The sequence below is a fragment of the Apaloderma vittatum genome, unplaced genomic scaffold (assembly GCF_000703405.1).
Source record: "Apaloderma vittatum isolate BGI_N311 unplaced genomic scaffold, ASM70340v1 scaffold26911, whole genome shotgun sequence".
Taxonomy (NCBI): domain Eukaryota; kingdom Metazoa; phylum Chordata; class Aves; order Trogoniformes; family Trogonidae; genus Apaloderma; species Apaloderma vittatum.
The window spans coordinates 1-20,207 of record NW_009700065.1 but is presented as its reverse complement, the minus strand read 5'-3'; the positions used below and the strand labels follow the sequence as shown (position 1 = coordinate 20,207).

The 20,207-nt window shown below is 39.3% G+C and overlaps 1 protein-coding gene across 1 annotated transcript in view; it reads right to left on the bottom strand.

The window, feature by feature from the left end:
- The window catches only part of USP13 (ubiquitin specific peptidase 13 (isopeptidase T-3)), a gene marked incomplete at its 5' end in the record, with an annotated part of 28,664 nt that extends 8,553 nt beyond the window's left edge, over positions 1–20,111 (bottom strand). Inside the window, 11 exons of the mRNA XM_009878636.1 lie at positions 1,722–1,896; positions 3,662–3,815; positions 5,055–5,180; positions 9,729–9,822; positions 10,087–10,158; positions 11,678–11,865; positions 13,517–13,611; positions 17,548–17,732; positions 17,933–18,075; positions 18,493–18,614; positions 20,007–20,111. Of these exons, the coding sequence (XP_009876938.1) occupies positions 1,722–1,896; positions 3,662–3,815; positions 5,055–5,180; positions 9,729–9,822; positions 10,087–10,158; positions 11,678–11,865; positions 13,517–13,611; positions 17,548–17,732; positions 17,933–18,075; positions 18,493–18,614; positions 20,007–20,111 (1,459 nt within the window). The remainder of the gene's footprint in view (positions 1–1,721; positions 1,897–3,661; positions 3,816–5,054; positions 5,181–9,728; positions 9,823–10,086; positions 10,159–11,677; positions 11,866–13,516; positions 13,612–17,547; positions 17,733–17,932; positions 18,076–18,492; positions 18,615–20,006) is intronic.
- Between the last annotated feature and the right edge of the window lie 96 nt (positions 20,112–20,207).

Sequence of the window (20,207 nt, the reverse complement as noted above, 5' to 3'; positions counted from 1 at the left end):
TTCCTGTGTGACCTACTGTAGGTGATACTGCTCTGGCAGGGTGGTTGGACTGGGTGATCTTTCAAGATCCCTCCCAATCCCTAAGACTCTGTGATTCAGTGAATATACACACCATCATTGTCCTCCTCTGTGCTCTCATTCTAAGGGCATTTAATATCCTACATCCTTCCCTTTATATTCCACTCATACATATCATCCTTTCCTCCAATCACCTGATTCCAGGTAAAATACAGTAAATGCAACATAAACATAACGCCTTCCTACCATACTATAAGTAACTATTTCCTGAATTCTTGTTAGCACCACCTTGCAATTTTAGTAACTATAATTTGCAGCACAAAACTTTTGGGTTTTTAAATATCAACTTAGTCTTCATGGTTCAATGCTTTTAAAGATCTAGAGGATGAAGAACAGCTAAATTACAAATTAACCTTGGATCTATTTAAAGACTAGAATGTCTTCCAACATGTTCACAGTTAATAAAGGAAATGTTTAGATTTCTGCTACATTTTTCTCCACCATGTGCATTTGATGCCCAACTTTCAATACAATGTCAGTGAAAGAGCATGCTAAGACAGCAATGAGTCATTAATGTGTTACGTGATCTAAAAATAGAAGGCACCTAGACACAGCAAACCAGTAGCAGAGCCCTATTTTCAACCACTCCTTGCTGCTGACAAAAATGGAAACAGATAAGAGATTAACTTTTGTTCTCAGCAAGAAATACTGCCCCTGAAAACTGCACTGGTTTCCACCTATTGTCTTATTTCTTCTTAATGCTTTTTTAAGCCCAAGATGCTCTTGGTTCTCTTATCTATGTGGTTATAAACACACAAGATGGGTTCCTTCTTTTATATGCCCATAGAATCATAGAATGCTTTGTATAGGAAAGAACCTTCAAGATCATCTAGCTCCAACCAAGCCACAGGCACAGACATCTCCCACTAGATCAGGCTGCTCAAAGCCCCATCCAGCCTGGGCCTGAACACTTCCAGGGAGGGGGCGTCCACAACTTCTCTGTGCAACCTCTTCCAGTGCCTCAGGACCCTGACAGAAAAGAATTTATTCTCAATATCTACTCTAAATCTACTCTCTTTCAGTTTGAAACCAGTACCTCTTGTCCTACCACTACACTGCCCGCTAAAGCGTCCCTCCCCATCTTTCCTGTAGGCCCCTGAAAGGCTACTATGAGGTCTCCCTGGAGCCTTCTCTTCTTCAGGTTGAACAATCCCAACTCTTACAGCCTTGCTTACAGGGAACAGGCATGTACCATGGCCTCATCCGTGTAAGTGACAGCAAACCTCACTGATGCAAACACTGTAGCATACAAAGGAGATAGACTGAAATCCAAACACAAATAACATAAAACATAATAAAACCAAAGTTGTCAGCATAGAACTTCAGAAAAGCAAAAATTTCTATCCATCTAAAGAACTTTCTCACAAGAAACACAACCTCCGTTTGCTTGAGTCTGTTCAGTTGCAATGCCACACATCACCTCGTGGAGTCTGGCAGTTGAGAACAATTTATGTCCTGCTCAGCTGCTCGTTACTACTCTCAGCAGACTTGATCTGCACATTGCATTTACGAGCCCCAGCACTAACACAACGCCAAAGCCTGCTACGCCAACACCTGTTTCTCTCTGCATCACATCCAGGTAGCAAGAAAAGCCCAGAGCACTACTATATAGGTTTTTAATACACAGCCAGACACATACTTACTTAACTCCTGCAGATTTTGCTTGAAGGGCACTGCTCCAGAAATCCTCTACATTGTTTGGTTCAGAAAAGGCCTGCAGGCAGGCACTAAATGGGATCTTGGCACGCACAAGCTCTGGTGGAGGTCTCCTGGCAGCTTCTGCTTCTCGCCTCTTCAATTCATAGGCAATTAATTCATCTGAGAAATAAATATTAAACTAAAAGCTAAGTGAACATTGTTGTGGTTATGATGTTCTTCACTAGTCCTACTTTTGCAATTTTCAGAAATACAAAACCCTACTTGTCAATAAAACTTTTACTGGCTTTAACTAGTCATCAAATCTTTCTGTCTGCATTGTGGTCAGGAGCCACACTTAAAGCCACAGGTCTTTTTTTAAGGTTTCTGTTCATAGTGAAAGAACAAAACTGGAAATATTGAACAACAGGCAATTAAAACCTTGCCATGACAGCCAGAATCCTGTGTTAATAGTAACATTAACTACCCACTTTATCAGATCTATCTGACTTGAAAAATTACTGCTGTCTGTCAACTTTCTAGACAGGACAGTATTATGTATGATCTAGAAAGAGTCCTGATGCTAGCAAGTTCAGTAGTACCATACAGTAAATTCATAAACTAATATACTTAACTAATAACTAATATACCTCCTGAGCCATTATCTGGAAATAACATGCTCTTTTATAAGCAATCTTTTAGAATTATCGCTGAAACTGATTAACAAAGAATGTGAAGTTCTCCAAAACTTAAAAGTTTAAGTCAAAATGGTCTTTTTAAAACATATTGTCTGGTTCAAGTTGTGGGCTAGGTGAAAAGCAGTAGATGGAATTCTCTGTCTTGTGCTATTCCAAAAGATCTGATGAAATAATCACAATAGGTTCTTCTTGCTTTAAAATATTTTAAATTTTGAGATTATGCAGGAAACAGAGGCACATCCCCCTTCTAGCATTCCCATGATATCCCCTTCACTTCCACCTCAAGCATACATTTATTATGTTGGTTTGCAAGTCCTTTTCCCACTGATTGAACAGGCAACCAAGATTTGTTAGTACCTCCCTCCTGCTTCCAAGTCTTCCAGCTTCTTCAGCTATTTCCTCCTTTAAAAACAAGTATGCTTTTGCAGGCAGCTCATGGGCATGAAAAAAACCACTCGTGTATATTAAATCAAAGTCCACCACTTCATCCTCCTTCTCTCATCTCCTAAAGACCAGGACATCCAAAACTTGTATTTTGACTTTATAGATAACAAACTATTTCATATTTCTATTCTTTACAATCATATTAGATACTATAATCCACTGCTAATGAACACAAAACAGATTTGTTTCTTTGTTTGGGGTTTTTTTGTTGGCCTTTTTTGTGAGTGTGTGCTTGTTTTTACAAGATATTTGGTTAGTAGAAGAAGATATTTGGTTAAGAAGTTTTTGTGTACTGTTTTTATGTTCACTGTTCAGGACAAAGGAAATGCAATCCTAATGGGGATCTTTGGGCACACACACATACAAAAAACCAAGAGTAAATACATTTCACTACAAGTAGTGTGTCACAGCCTTGGGTCAAACCCAGGTTAAGGTATTAAACCACAGATCTCTGATATTTTTATCATAGAAGCTGCTACCATTCTTGGTGATATACTGCTGAGTGGTAACACTTAATGGTGGTCCCACAGTCTGAAAATAAATGTGTTGAAGACTTGCCAAGAGAATCCAGGTAGAACATTTATTCCCTAAAAATATAAGCAGGGAAAGTAAAGCCACAAAGCGACATCTGTTTAAAATCTCCTTTAAAGAAAACCAAATCCAGGAACTTTACCCTGATCAGTTCATTGGTTTGATGGCCTTGAACAATTCTATCCATATAAAGAGACCACACAGGGGTGGGAACTTTATTCCCTCACGGTTGAGAAAGTCACCAGGTCAGTCAACAGACCAGTTTCTCTCCTTACCTTTGTTTGTTGCTGCTTGCATGGCAACAGGTAACTGCATGATATAGTCCACCCTTTCTGTGTAACGAACCTTTCTGGACTGACAGCATTGTGTGCGTTCTTCCACCAGGAACCGGAAAACATCACTAGGGTTTTCTGAACCTACAGGGTTGCGCTGAAAGGAGTATTAGATCCAATCATTGAAGCAACAATCATTAAAATGACCAAAGAATCCTGCTGGTTGCTTTACAGCAAGCACAAAGATGCCAATCTTGTACTCAGCTTGCATTTTATTGCATGCAAAACTGTTGCACCCACAGAGAACCCACTGAAGTCCACAATGTCTGCATACCCAGCAGTATCTTTCTACACACAGTAACTTGCAGAGTATGTATCTAATGAATCTGAGTGAGTGTGAATGGAAGAAAGTCGGGAGGCAGCAGGTTACAATAAAGACAGAGAGCTCCAGTAAATAACACGGAGCATGCTTTCAGCAAACAGAATTACTCCAACCACTCCTGTCTACACTGAAACAGAACAAGCAACTTGTTCATTATCCAGATGGGAACGTCATACAAGTGAAACACCTCCTCCTTGTTGTTCATGTTAAAGTCTGTTATCAAGCAAAAAACAGAAAAACATCTTCTAACCACCCCGTAATCAGTACATGTGTTTTGGTATGTGGAATATTATGCATGCAAATACGAATAACTTCTTCTAGACTGTAACATGAATAAACACCCTCGATTCTTGGGGAAAACGGGAAAAAGAGGACAGAGGAACAAGAAAGATGCTTTAAATCAAAACTGCATGTATTTGTAAATTTTCTTTTCAGAAGGACAGCATTAAATTCACAGTATTGGCTCTTTTACACACAGCATAGAGCTGGATCTTAGTGGAACTAAGATTTTATACAGAAATATTCAGCTGACAGTCACTTTTTTTTCAGTCTCTCCTCCCCTAATGATTCTATGATGTACAGCTGGGATTTGTAAAAGAACTGGACATGGCAATTAGTTTCCCTATATAAATTTGGAATAATAACAACAATCATAATACTCAATTCATTAATATTCCATGAGAGACTTCAATATGGTAAACAAATGAGCAGCTTATAATTATAAACCGAACAGCAATTTAAAAGGGCAGTCGCATATATTTATAAATCTTATAGCCCATACAGTGATGCTTGACCTCTCTGTATCTCTTGCAGTTGTTACCAGCAGGATTGGCCCTGTGTGTAGTCATGCAAGAGGATGAGGTAAAGAGAAGGGAGAAGTAAAGAAAGGAATGTTTCTAAATCAAAATACATTTTAATTAGTGCAATTTCTTTACATTTTCTACTCCTACAAGAGCTCTGCCCTCATAGTCTAATATAACCAGGGAAAAGAAGCAATAATAAATATTTTCTCACCTCTACTAGATTTATAAGATGTAGCAAAAATTCCTGTGCGTCTTGTTGTCTATTAGAGGAAAATTCAGGGTAGCCTTTACTTATAAAAGCCTTAAACATTCGGGGAGATATTCCATTTTGTTGAGGCTAAATAAAAGAAAGAGAAACCTTTTAAAGAAGGATTTTTATTCATTCTTGGACCAAATAGCCCAAAGTCACTCCACTAGATCTACCTATGGCCCATTTCTCTCACTAGAGAAGGGATAGTTTCAGTTTCATCCAGTTTTCCATTTTGATAAAACTGGAAAGGGTCCTGAAACATGATTTGCGTGTTTTAGAGTATATTTTCTGACGTAGTTCTATAGTACTCACTCTATCTGATATTTCAACAGCATTTGCAAGCTCAAAGAGACTAGTGAAAGTTTGCTAAAGTTTATTAGTTTTCAGAAAGGCTAAAAGCCTACACTGTTTCCTAACATTCCTTTCAGAGCCCTCTTCCACCTAAAAGTATGTGGGCATTGAACCACCCTGGTGTATCATCCAGCAGCTCTACTCAGGACAAAACCTTTCCAGTGACCTCTACAGAATCAAGCAGAGAACAACTCATGTGTGCAGCACGCATTCCCACAGGGGCTGTTAACAGCACACACGAATTTGCAATTTGCAAGTGTTGGTCATGTTGAAGGCCCATAATATACTGTCTTTAGCCACTTAGTTACATCAGTAAGATCCACCTTAAATTAGAAAATCTCTAGCTTCCAAAAGAGTCTTAGTTTTCACTCCCGCTCACTCTGTACCACTTTAAGAAGCCTCCCCGGGCACCCTAAATTGCATTCTCAAGACAACACTTGCTATTACACCTTTTAAATAACACTTTAGAAAGGGTTGGAATCTTTTACTTAGATTTGCCCTCACCTTCCATGAGACCAAATAATTTTCAAGACATTCCAAGTAAAAGCATTGCCTCTAGGATATGTCAGAGGCTGTTAAAAACTCAGCCAATCTTAGTCTTTACTTCAGTTGTGCTATCATACAAATATGGAAATCGAAAAAGCAGCATGAAATGGAAGGCACATAAAACGCACTAAAAAAAGAAAGATTTTATCCTTCATTTCACCAGGGCAAGGTATTCCTAGACACATTGAAATCAGAAGCAGATTCTCAATTTCAATGTTTTTCAATGTCTAGCAGTACACCAGCAACCACATGAGGCTAAGATGCTCTTTTAAAGACTGTCATAAGGAGACAGTCTCAGTATTGCATGAACAAAGAGATGTTCTAGGGATTTCTGAATCTTGGGTTATACATCACTTCAGTGTTCCCAACTGTCTATCATCAAAAGCTAGGACTGGGGAAATGCACCAAACAGCTCAAATTACGACATAATGGGCTTCTTTCTACATCAGACACAAGAATATGGCAAGGTGGCACATTTGCCCTGATGTACAATGCAACGAGTTTGGAATCAAGCCTTGTTTCCACCTCTACACTTTTTATTCAGCCCTTTGAGCAGGGAGAAGAGAAATACGCTGTGTGTGAGAGTCTATAGAAGAGGATCAGATCTTGCCCTCTAAACATTTTCCACCTCAAGGACAAGAAAAATAACAGAAGAAATTGCAAAGCTCTAGAGAGAAAATCAAGTCCTGGCTGATGACCCTTTAAGCTTTCAGCCTGTTTTTAATGATAAAGTGGGTCTGAGAAAACTGCTGCAATTTCCAGACTAAACTTCTGTAGTGAAAAATTTTAGCTCCATGGTACCACGCATATTTATAGAATACCTAGCATACTTTCCCCATCAACAGTTGCAAAACAGTTGAGCTAAATATAGACTGTGCTGGACCACTGCAGATCTCACACAAATGCTTTTACAGGCAACAACTCCCAAAAACTTTGGATGAACTCCAAAGACCCAGAAAGATAATTTCTTTGCATGTAGGAGTGAAAAAAAAGAAGAACAAAAATAAAATGAATAATTGATTTCAGAGACACAAAGCAGAAACACTTGAAAACATCGAAGGCTTAAAATCCTATGCAATTATATTTATTATAAGTGAACACAGTCCACTCTGGATGACAAAATACTATCTATACTTGTACCAGATTTATCAGGTGACAGGAGGGAAGATACCAAGCAAAAAAAAAGCATTCCCAAACTGACACAACATAGATTTGTATGGCCAGACTGAGGGGAAAAAAATAATTTTTCTGAAATAAATCTTCAATGAAGCAAAGGAAAAAAGCAGTATAAGCTGTTTCAGATCCTAACAGATGCTATGAATTGCTTCATAAGGAAGTCATCTGACGCATGGAACTACAGTTTATTAAACTGAACTTACGAACAACACAAGTAGGGTTAATGCCAGTAGATGGCTACTACTACTGGACAGAGTTTTATACCATCTGTCATTAAAAAATTCTCAGTATTTCATTGCTCTTCGTGGCTGCTGGGCTAAACAGGGAGGTGTAGCTTTATTGAAAGGGGTCATGTCCCTGATCTTCCAGCCCATTATTCCTCATCCATATCCTGTATGCGTTTAAGAAAGCGGGTCAGTCAGTATACATAATTTAATGTGAAGAGTCTTGTGAAATCTATTCCATTATTCCTTGGTCACAGCAAAGTGTTGATAAATTTTAAACTTTCTTTAAAGGAAACAAGCAGGATTAATTTGTTGTTCCAAAACAATGAAGCGCTACTGTACAAGGCCATTACTCAGGAGTCACAAGACTTCGAGATTATGCAAACTCCTCTGTACCAGATGCTCTTTGTCCAAAATCTCCTTGGCATTCTGATTTCAGAAGGAAAAATTCCTATAGCAATAACTTATAGATGAAGGCAGTGGCAAAAATCTATTTCCATGGAAACTATAACCATGTTTCTGTAACAGAAGCATGTGTGACTTCTACTATGTATAAAACTACAACCTGGTATTAGAGATCCTTTCTCCCTAAAGACAGCTCTTTACAGGTAGTATTTTCAGTACTGTTTATTAGTTGACCTTTCATTTCTAAATATCCCATCTGTGGAGTCTGTGGTTTGACTCTACATGTTGTTTGGGGCCACAATGACAGAGGCTGGCAGGGTCACAAACACATTCTACATCCAGTTTTCCCAGCATCACTCTAAATAAGATGTTTCAAGGTAGATGGTTTGAAAACAAGCCTAAAATAGCAGATTTGCTTGAGCAGATAATGTTCTCCCATGAACTAAAATTTTGTTTAAGATAACTGTTAATTGGATTACTAGAGTGAAAACAGAAGCAATTCCAAAAGCAGCAGAGTTTGAACAGAAAAACAAAAATTGAACTAATCTTCCCACTCTCCAAAGACTGATGGAAACTTAAAAGAATTTATAAAAGGAGAAGAAAATTTTCCATCTTGTCACTAAGCTTTCTGACAGCTTTTTTTCCTTCAAAAAATCAAGTAAAAACAGGTAAAAATATAACCCTATTAATCAGGCAGTGCCCATTAACCTTGTTAATCAGCCAGGCCTTTGTCAGAAATCATCTTTACTGCTAAAACCAAACTGACTGCTGGACAAAGAATACTAAGAGACTTTCTGTTGACCATGAGAGTGAATGTGTTCATTGCTTGATGAGGAAAAAGCACAGACAGACGAAGACACAGGTCTATGGGGGTTACAATGTCAACATATGTCTTAATGATTTTAGCAGCATAAGAGAAACAAGCAATTCATGTTGCAGAAGAAAAACACAAAGGCAATATGAAGATTACAGAACCAAGAATATTGGATTTCTTGAAGCTAGATACTAGCCAGATATTGTGAGTTAAATACATGCTTTGCTGCAAAATTACTGCAAATCAAAATTAAAGGACAGTCTCCCAATGTTAACATTATGACAGAGGAATAAAATTCTATATTATACAAACATGGGGGGAAAAAAAAAGTTATTTCATCCTCCAATTCCTCTCTCCTTTGTGTCTAGCATGTTAACTATATAGTATTTGCCCTTCAGTATACCTTTGTTCTGAAATTGCCCGTTCTGAGAAAGCTGATTCCAAGGTTTTCTCTATTGGGAATTATTATAAATCAGGATATATACATTGTTCTCCCCAGGCTGTCCAGCAACTAGAGTTTCAATTTTCATTCAAACTCACATACACGTCTATGTTTCCAGAAAAGACTGCACTGGCACAGACACGCTTCTACACAATTTCTGTTCCATTAAATTCTTGAACAAACCGCAGTGGCCACAGCTCTGCATGGCTCCTCCATCTTGGTGAAAGCTGCCAGTACCACTTATCTTGCACTACATAGACGGCTTCTCCTGAGATCAGGCACAATATTGTCAGACATCTCCTGGAAACAACTCTTTAGTTCTTTATACTTTTTTTCAGAAAATTAGAGAGGGTTTATACGTTTGCTTCTAAATACCCAGGACATCTAGATAACTTCTGTTTTGTTCCTCAGAGAAGACAAACATGTTGAAAGTTCTGTGAACTTTTGCACTCATCACTGGAACAGCACAATACTTTCCTAGCAGAACCAATGGTCGCTTTAATGCTTTGCACAAATAGCCCCTGACTAATATATTCCTGACTAGAACCCTGCACATTCCACCTTGCTAAGCATCCCACGCTGGATCCACATGTGTTCTTCAATGCCCGGCACCTGTTCCCTTTTCTCGGGATATCACTTTTACCTAGTTACCAGGCTGTACAAACTCAGTCAAATACCTTGTGTTCTTCTTTCATCACCTGCTCAATAAGCTCAGATTTCACGGGTGGCTTAGAGTACTGGCCTGAAAGGAGACCGTGTCCCAGTTTAGCCCTGTAGTGGAGAAGGCAGTGAGGTGGAAACAAACGTGAATAAAACAGAAAAGAAGATTCTCATTCCAAGCAAAAAAAGAAGTTTACCACGTTTAACCTGCTGATGAAACATCATAACCTGCAACGAAGCAGGCAAATCTTCTCATTCTACTTTGTGCCAATATCTCACTTTCAAGCCCAAGTAGAGGTGTTCTTCTGCTCTGCCACTGAATTATTTAGATTCTATTTAACCTGTCCAAGGAAATCATTGAAAAACATCACTTACATCTGAGTGTTGAAATCTTGTGTTGGATCAAGAGGAGAGTAGTCAAATATTCGTGCAAGGTTTCCCACATACCTGGGCAGCAAGAACAAAGCAGAAAATTTCAAATGTTACCGCTATATCCACTTAAGAATATCCTAACAGATCCTCAGCTGTGATACATCAGCAGGCTTCCTTTGTGCTAAAAAGTCAAATTTTGCATAACAGTAAGTGAAGTGCTTCTATCATTGAAAAATAATAGTAAAGAAATTAGAAAATGGACATTTAAGTTTTGCTTAGAAGCATTTAGCTACCGAGATGGGTTGAAAAATCAATGTACTTTCTACTCCTAACCAACATCACCAAATAAATTCCAAATTTGTATGAGAAACAAAACATGTTAAAAGAATATTTTTATTGAGTTTCTTCAGAGAAATAAAGGCTAACTCACGGCAATAAACACTAAGGTAGATATTCTTTTATTCAGTCTGTTGGAGAGTGAAGCACTTAATAGCACACTACCTGGGCATTGTTCCCCCTGAGCACAAGAGAAAACGGGCCAGGTACGTATGGTCATGTTGAAAGAACACATCTAACTCCCGTTTGGTCCCTCTTTGATGAAAGATCTACACTACTTTGTTGTGATACTCAGTGCTGTAGAAAACGATCTCCTTTGCTAGAGTCCATTTAGATATTTTTCAAAACTGGAGGTATAGAAGCTGGTATTTAAGGAATCTACAGACTGTACTCCGTACGATTAACAAAGTAAACACACATCAAACTTTCCCCCTCTTCTTCTCCAGAAAGCAACTGCTACATGAAAGCCTGGGAGGCTTTCCAAAATCTAAAAGCCTTACTTCCAGCACACACTACTATTGCTGGGGAATAAAAGAGCACTCTGAATTTTATTACAAACCATAGAGTGTCCTTTACAAAAAGGCTTCTCTCCTTGGAGTGCCATGTTTAGTTTTGATCAGTCTGAAATATTTCATGTTCCTCTGTTATGCTTTTGTTCTTTTATTCTCTTAATTAATCAGTGGAAAAATATGCTCACACTTTAAGCATGAAATGAGATTTTTTAATTTTTAAATAAGAATTTTAAGCAAAAATACCTCTGATAGTTTCCCTCTTCTTAGCCAGACCTGCATGCAAAATGTACATTGCTTTTCACTAGCACTGATCAATGTGTTTGTGCCAGTACAGGTTTTTTGCACAAATGACAAAGAAGCAACAGAATTATTCCTGCAGCTTTATGAAAGCACAGGCCAGTACAAAAAACCTAATGTGATAATCAGATAGAGATATGAATATATGCTTTTTTTATATACGTATGTATATAAAAAGCAGAGATGGAACTGCCAAGTTTACAAGGTGACATGTGATTTCCCACCATGAAGCTAAGTGAGTAAGCTCTGATTTCAAAGGCAGATCAAATTTTGTGTTCCAACCTTTTCCAGAACAGAACAATAGAATTGCTAAATCCTCTAAGCAGCCACTGAACTGGAAGAGAGCTCTCTGCAGGCAAGACAAAAATTAAAATACTATTTTTCTTAGGAAAACCAAGAGACTGAGGAATGCAGCAGCTAGTGACAAGAACTAGTTTGAAGCTACTTACGCTCGCTGGAACTCTGGGATGCTGAAAATGGCTTGCATGACAGCACTGAGGTAGCAGCTATTTCCCAGGTTCTTCATGCCAGTGTATCCTGGGCCATACATGGGCTTGAGTTTCACGCCAGCTTCCTGAATCACTTCCCATTCAGAGACTCTTGGTTTTATATCATTATCCCCTAGCCCGTTCTCTGTCTGAAAGCAAGATGTTTGGGTTTTTATTTTATCCGATTAACTTCGGCAACAATTATGCAGCTGCTCTCATCATCACCAATTTTATGATCTACACTCTAGAAAAGAAGGGCCAAACCAATGGGCAAAGGGAGGTAAATTCTACATGTAGGGAAGAAGATCAGGCTGAGAAGCCCAGCAGCATGTTCTTCAAACATCTCAGCTCTTTACCACAGACCAGCGGCTCTTTGAGTGTTCCTAAATGTGACCTCAATCCCAGCTGAGAGCTTCATTTCTCTCAGGGCTGGGACCTCAAGATTCAGCATCAAAACACCACATTTTTCATATTCCATTTGCAATGGCCAGGAATAGCTGCTGCTGTAGAAGCTGGTCCTAGCAAAAGAACCATGTGAAAAGCTGCAGAATCAAGAACTCTTCTCTTCTTTAAAATGGGAAAAGCCAAAATTTGTGACATTGAAGTTTCTCCCCTTTATAGTACAGTTTTCAGCTTGTAGACACATCGATTGTTCACAGCTTGTAGGTACAGGTCACTACAGTGTCATTTACCGCTAAACCCTACTCCATCGCTTCAGCAAGAATTTCTCAGGCCGGTCTGAAGACCAGAGACAAAACCTTTACAGAAGCTGAGACTAAGTTTTCGATGCTGCTGAGCAAAACAGGTTTTCCAGAAAAACCACTGGATAAAAGATGCCTTTTATTCATTATATTGACAAGGAAACTACTATACAAAAAACTTTATTAGTACCATAAAGGCTTTTGAAATTTCAGTTTAACTCTTCTCTATCATTTTAGAGAAGAGTTTTTCTCTTCACTTAGACAATAAAATACACTAAACTACTACCAGGTTTGTTATTTTTTTTCAGTTTTCACATTCAGGTTCTCACTGAGTGACACTAGGCTACACACTTGAGTGAAAAAAGAAAACAACAACAACAAAAACACAAAACAAAACCACACAACAAAAAAAAGCCACCTGCCTTTATAACTATATCCCACTTGGAACTGGAATCAACATCCATTAAGATACAAATTATTGAAAGGACTTCTCTACTAATACAGACCCACAACATGTTCAGGAACAAGACTCTTTTTGTCAGACCCTTTCTAGTGTACCACGCCACAGATCATGCTGTTTTCTGGACTTGGGAGAAAGTATATTTTGTTTTGTAATGTAATTATTAACAAGATCTAAACTGAAATTTATAACTTTACATAGAGAACTTTTCAATCACTTTTTTACTTATCCATTGCTTATTTTTGGCTTAAGATTTGTATCTGTTTACACAGTCAACATGCTTTCCTTCACTCACTGTAATTAAATATTCTAGGTATTCTTCTCTAACTGAATGAGGTTTATTACCTTGAAGGAAAATGGTACGTAACAGACGAGAAGTGAAACATGGAAACTAAAGACCACAAAGGAACTCCTTTAGAAGGACAACTTTTGAATTTGAGAGAAATGATTCACTCATCTCAAACCTCACAAACTACAACATGAACTCTTGGCTGAACTTTGCAAAATTAAATACTGTGATAACAGTCTGAAGGAATCACACAAGTATAAGCTGCAAGTATCATTCTTTTCTTTCTCTCACATCCTCAACTAAACAAACAACACATAAACAACAAACTAAATAAAAGATGGAATTCCTACCACTTGCATTTGCAGCATATCAATTCCAAAGTGTGCCAAATGTTTTGCTAGATGTGGATCTAAAACCGGCTCCTCTTCATCAAAGGAATAGACATCTACAAAGGCAGAGAAACCAATGAGTTGTAGTATCAAATATTATTCTTTCTCTTTGTTTAGAAATGTTGCATTTTAGTACCATATGTCATATTCATATTCTCCACGTTTAGTTATGACCAGCAGAAAAATGCGTAGACATCCATATAGCTCAGTAAATTTCTTAAATGTTCTCAACACAATCAGCTCAGCTACTCTCCTCAAAAGAAATTACAGTAAATTAGATTTCAGTTCTAGCTCTGTGATAGGTCCTTATGGCCTTAAGTAAAAGCCCATAAATATTTTGGCAGGACAAAGTTCAAACCCTGGCAGGAAGCATTACATCTGGTGATTATATTTTCATTATGAAACTAAGCTTGATAAATTCAACAGGACAAAATGAGATAAAAACCTCATTTTCAGTGTTTACCAGGCAAGTCTTGTAACAAAGCTGAGTCCAGAGCATGTTTCTCCTCTCTGAGCAAATAACAGTAAAGCTATGGGGACCATAAAAGGATATGAGTGAGAAGACATGCACTAGCAAGACTTGACAGGCCTTTCATCTTTTCTCTTCTCTGGCCTCTTGCTCTGTAGTGAATGATGATTTCCCTACTTTGGTCTGTGCTCATACTAAGATCGAGAATCCCTCTGCCAGTCTGCCTGCACTTCTCCCAGCCACACTTGCTCATGTCCAGCAGAGTTTCTCACAGTGACCTTGCCCCCTATGACCAGATCTAGCCTGACAGAGCAAACTTAACCAGGAGAAAGATGAGACAAACTCAAAAGAAGTGAACAGAAACCAGATAAAGGCTGTTCACGGCACAAATACCACTTCTGAGAGGTCCTTACCCTGCCCTCTTCTGGCAACGACAGACCCTGGCTCTGACTCCGCCCGTCACCTAGGGAAGAGTTCAACAAAAAGGCAGTCTCCTCAAAGTCTCCTAGTATCAAACCCACGCTGAAACGATAGGCTGAAGGTTAGCCAAGACATCAAAGATCTAATGCAACTTCTAAAATTTACGAGCCAGATGAAAAACATTAACTCTCTCAAACCAGGGAACGGTGCTTTTGAGTCAGGCTGCCAGCTGCTGATTAGCCAAACCCTCTGTTAACACTGGTCCTGATGACCTCTCTGGCACGCGTGTGGCTGTAGCTGCCCATCTGCTGGAATTCCACTGTGTGGTAGCAAGACATGACTGGTCATCCACACACAAGAGATCACAACATTCCCATAGTCTTCCGATGAGGTCACAGCCCAGGCAAAAGATCCTGTAAAGTTCAAAGACCTAATGGGGTGAGATTACATATCAACTGATCTTGGGTGACTGCCTTCAATGTGGAAGCTTTGATTTTGTTTTTTCTTCAGTTCTGGCAACTGAAGAGAGAGCAGCCATCTGGGAGTACTGACCCAGAGCAGGAGAAATGGAACACAAGATACATTTATCTTTTGCTCAAGCCCAGCTCTTGTGTCGCACACTTCAGTACTTGCTGCTGTATAGTCAACTTAAATTCATGGAGGAGAGATAGAATTCACTTATTTAAAAAAAAATAAAAATCAAAGTGCGGCCAATCAAAGAAAGAAGAGCCTCCAGACACAGGTCTGTAGTGTCATCATACAGGCTCTGGTAGATAAGGAATGTAGACAAGTCAGCAAACGTGATGCACAAAAAGCTGGTATCATTAGAGTGAGAAAGGGTAAGAAAGGAGAAATAAAAGGAGCACAGGGAACAAAAACACCAAGAAAATTTGAGACAGACAACACAGAATATTATTAAACAGAGAATAATCACTCATTCATATTATGGTAAGAAAAGAAAAATTACAATGCTACCTGTACTTCCTATTGTTCCACAGCTCAAGATTTACACCTGTTCCAGTGGTGTAGACATCATTCCTTCATACTTTTAGGATAATAGGAAATGACAATCCTGTCCCTGAAGAAAAAAGATGCACAGAATCCCCCAAAGAAGTACTTGACAATTGCCAAGATTGGTGTCTACAAAGCAACTCATTTGAGTACTTGTCGGACAGGGCTGCCCGCTGCCAACCCCTCGTTCCTCAAACCAGTTTCCAACACACAGCGTCACGACTCGACATGAAATCTAGTGGCATTGTCAAGAGGCAGCAGATAGCACAGCCTGCAGTAGCGTTCAACCTACCGAAGCAAGCAACTTTTCTGACTCTCTCGTGCATCCTGTCCAAGATCCAAGAATGGTTCATTTCTGCCTTGATCGCAGATCTGTTTGTTGACAGAATGCTACAAAATGGGGCTAATGTCCCAGAAATCTTTCATAAGGTACACAGCACAGATTTCTCAAGAAAGACAAGGAGCTCTCCTCTGCTCCCTCTGCATACACATAAGGTAATTTTAAGTGGAATACGGGCACCACCTCTTTCTCCTTACTGGTGAGAAAAAGGAATAAGTTATGTCAGTAGAGGGACTAACACTTATTACTCTTCTACCATCACCCCTTCACCTCCAGCCCAGGGAAGCAGAAACCAGACAGACTTAGTATCACAGTCAGCCACAGAGCCTCTTTCCTGAAGCTCATCTGTCATCCAGCCCTATCCAGAAGTTATGATCATCACTGCAATATAGACTGGAGAGAGAACAACTACTGAAAAAGAAACAAAGAAGGTTGGGGGAGGGAAGTCTTTTCCATAGGGAAACCAATCCAGAAGAACAAAAGTCTGTGGAGAACAGCTGGTGCCCCTCATTCAGAAGGAAGGATGACAGCCTGTCCTTTGTTATCCCAAAGGTCACCTAAGAGAGGAAGCAGCTGATCGGTGGGAGGCAGAAGGACAGCAGCTGTAAGGAAACAAGTACTGCTGCTAAGGATGAGGCAAAAAAAATATATTTGAAAATATCACTAAAGAACATTCTGTTTATTTTGTAGATGCAATTGAAATCTACAGCTGGGCAAATTCTAAAGACCCTTAATAATTGAGAGATTCGTATAGAAATCATCCAAGACCAGGCTTGTGTAAGGAAACTATTCCATCTGGGAGAGAAAAGAATGAATTTTGCTTGGTGTTTCTGTGGCACAGCTGGTTGAATCTAACTACAGTCTCCTTTCCCTGACACTGAATAGGACTTAAAGAAGAAAAACTCTCAACTGATGTATGTTAAAAACAGGGCTGGCTCTAAACAGCTATTTTTTATGCATATGGTCATAAGCACTAAAATCAAAATATAATCATGCTACGTGTTCTTCTGGTTTTTATTTCTCCATGCAGCTGCAGCAAAGGATGTCTTTACTTATGACTTTTTCAGCTTCTCATGTTTTTACTCCATCTAATGCTCACACACCATAATCCTCTCCACAGCAACACTGCAGAACATCACACTTGGAGAATATGCAAAGAAGGATACATCTATAGCTTTTTTCCACTCCCAAGATCATCAAACGTTTTACAAATGAGCATCACAGCAGCCCCATGAAGAGCAGCATTCATCAGACTGAACAAAATGTAACTGAAACAATAAGGAAAAATAGCAGTTTCCAGTATGATCAAGAAAGAAAAACATAAGCTGTTAAGAATGGACTTTTCTGACTTTAAAAATCATTATCCTGTTACGGTTTCTATGTAACATAAGATTGAACCATTTGCCCTAGCAAATGTAGCAGAACTGAAAAATACTGTTTCTCCAGATTCTGCTGTTTCAAAGTAAGACATATTCTTCTATTACAAATTTACTATTACGCAACCCCCAAAAAATCTGTTTACATCAAACGTAAAACAGGAGTAGATAAATAGATAAAAAAGGTAACAGCTTTCTCCAGAGTGTGTGTCGTTCCTCCCAACCCCAATAAAGATTCACAGACTCACAGGATTTTCTTTCCAAATCACTTCAAGCATTGGCACATCCTTCCGCACCAAATCACTTGGTAATAGATACACATTGTCAGTCTCATGTGCAAAAGATACGTCATCTCAGAACCTGCCAGGTGACTGACCTGCTCCATCAGGAGTGATGGTGCCCAACTTCACTGCCAGAGGATAACCCGTCTCCTTGTAGTGCTCCGTTGCATGCCCATTCCCACCACTGCCGTCAAAGAACCACTTGCCACACAGCACAGAACCATCAGTCAGGTTTAGCCACAGATTCTCCCGCAGGTCACATTTGGAGCATTTCCAACCACTGCAAGAAAAAACAGGAAGAAATGACAGAACTAAGTAAGGCAGGAACCAGCCCTGTATTTCCAATTATGGTAGGTCAAGCCAAACACAGACATTCAGCTCAGAGTCTGCATGAGAATTGTTGGCTGAGTTGCTGGCTTTAGTCCTGGTACTCTGGACTGTATTACAGAACCTACAACGATCAAACCTTACCACCCTCACCTGGGGGGAATTCTAACACCGTTGTCTAACTGTACAAGTGTTTTGGCATGTTTGGATGCCTGTAGCTCTTCCTCCCAAGAGTCAGGGTCCTGCTTCCTGTAGGGTGATTTTGCACTGAGGAATGCATCACAAGCGATCGTCACCTGGAAGACAGATGTACGTCAATCAAAACCTAATTTAGTGACCAGACAGAACTTGGCATTCAGCCCATTGCTAGCCACATACAGAACTGGATATCAGTAAAACTATTTATATACTTCAATATGCACATAATCTAGATTGCAGTTGTTATTATTTTAACAGGAGAGCAAGCACAATATGTACTTAGTGCGCTTTCCTAGGACAAGCTGGCATCATAATTAGGGAAGGAATACAGGAGACAAATGGAAATCCACAAAACAAAGGGAAAGCAGACTTTTGAAAATGACTGACTTTCATTATAATTGGTTAAGAAAGATCTTAATGTAAAAACAAGCACCACATGTAAAAAAACAAAGCACCGTTCTGGTAAAACTGAAGCAGAAGACAATTCTTATCACCACTTGCACACACTCACTGACCAGTGCTGGTAACTCTTCTATATTGGGTAATGAGATTTCATAGTGATCAGGAAATATAACAAGTTTCGCTTCATCTTCATATTCAAAGTCATCACTGTTGAGCTCACTGTTTGTCTCTAGATCTGGAAAACAAGATGGGGAATGTTAGGAGACTGCCCTGAGATCAAGGTTCCTAAATAGTGGCAGGGGTAGCATCGTGAAGCATCACTTGCCTGGCATCAGGCAGCAAGACGACACTGTCCATAGCTGCTTCTGGCTATAAATGTTTATGAAACCCTGATCTAAAATGAAATCTGACCATCCTGCAAGAGGGTGTTCTGAGGACCAAAATTTCTATCTTAATCTGATCCCGTCACTGTTGATTTGGCCCCTCTCCAGGCAGTGCAGTGTTGCAGACATCACATTCTGAGAAGGAGCTAACAAAATTCTGCTCATTTTGGACAAAACTGGGACATAATACTGCTATGCCTTTTACTCAGAATCTTGAAATGCTACACAATATGAAGATCACGTCATACTACTTATGCGCAAATTGCAGTCACGGATCTGGCTGAAACATGTTGTAGCTCCCATTCATCCTGAACCTCTGGCCTTTCCTCCCATGAAGATGTCCACGGCTGGAAGTATTTCCACACCTGACCCATAGTCTCAAATAGCTACAGCAAGTACAGTTATAACAGTATTATCCCTCTCTTGCTAACTCCACCCTCTAACTAGTGTAACTGTCTTTCTTAAAAGCACTTATTAACTAATAAAGCTTTCCTTTGAAGATCAAGACTTCCACAGTGTTCATGTACACTCTTATTCCATTCTTATTATGACTTTTTTTGCCTTGATCATGCAACATCAGCTAAAACATTTGTCCAGAAATAGGTGGACCCAGAGAGAAGCCAGGATGGTATATAAGTAACTAAATGACTATTGTTTTTATCTCCAGCTTAATTGAAAGCATAATTATCCCATAGTGACAACACTGAGTTAAAATCTTGCTCAGTTCTTTCCAGGAAAATTGAAAACATTAAGACCAAATATGTCCATGTTCTGTCAGACATTTCACAAGGTTCAATTGCAAGAATAACCTGGGCAAGAATGGGATCTTCTGGACCCTTCTCCCATCTGCAGATGCTGGATCTCCTGTATTCTGATGTACCAGACGGTCACTGACAGAATAAGGTTCAGTCAGGAAAGGAGATGCATTAACAGTAGCTAAAGCTAGCTCTTGTTTTCACTCAAAAGTATATGCATATGTTCAATTAGTCATTCAATATAAAACAAGCATTGGCAGCAACCACTGCACCCTGGGAATGCCTGAAATCTCAAATGTATCTCTGGGAGAGAGGTGAGGACAGCAGAGGTCAGATTCCAAAAAATAAGCTCTCTATCTAACCCGTGGGCAGTAACAGCCTGAGCATCTTAAAATATCTTTTGATACTTGTTTTATTAGTTAACTTGCCCGGGAAAGATCACCTCTCTCTCGAGGAACATAAGTGAGTTTCCATTCGATTCTTGGTCACCTGCTGCACCAGCCAGTCCTAAGGGGTAACAATACCCACTGTTACTGACTTCCCGCAGCAAGACCTCTTTCTCAGCAGCAACCAACAAAAGTGCCTTCTCAGCAGCTGAATACAGACAGAAAAGCAAGAACTTGTTCTTATACTGAAAGCATGACATTTCTAAAGAAAAGATTAATTCATAGAATCACAGAATGGCCTAGG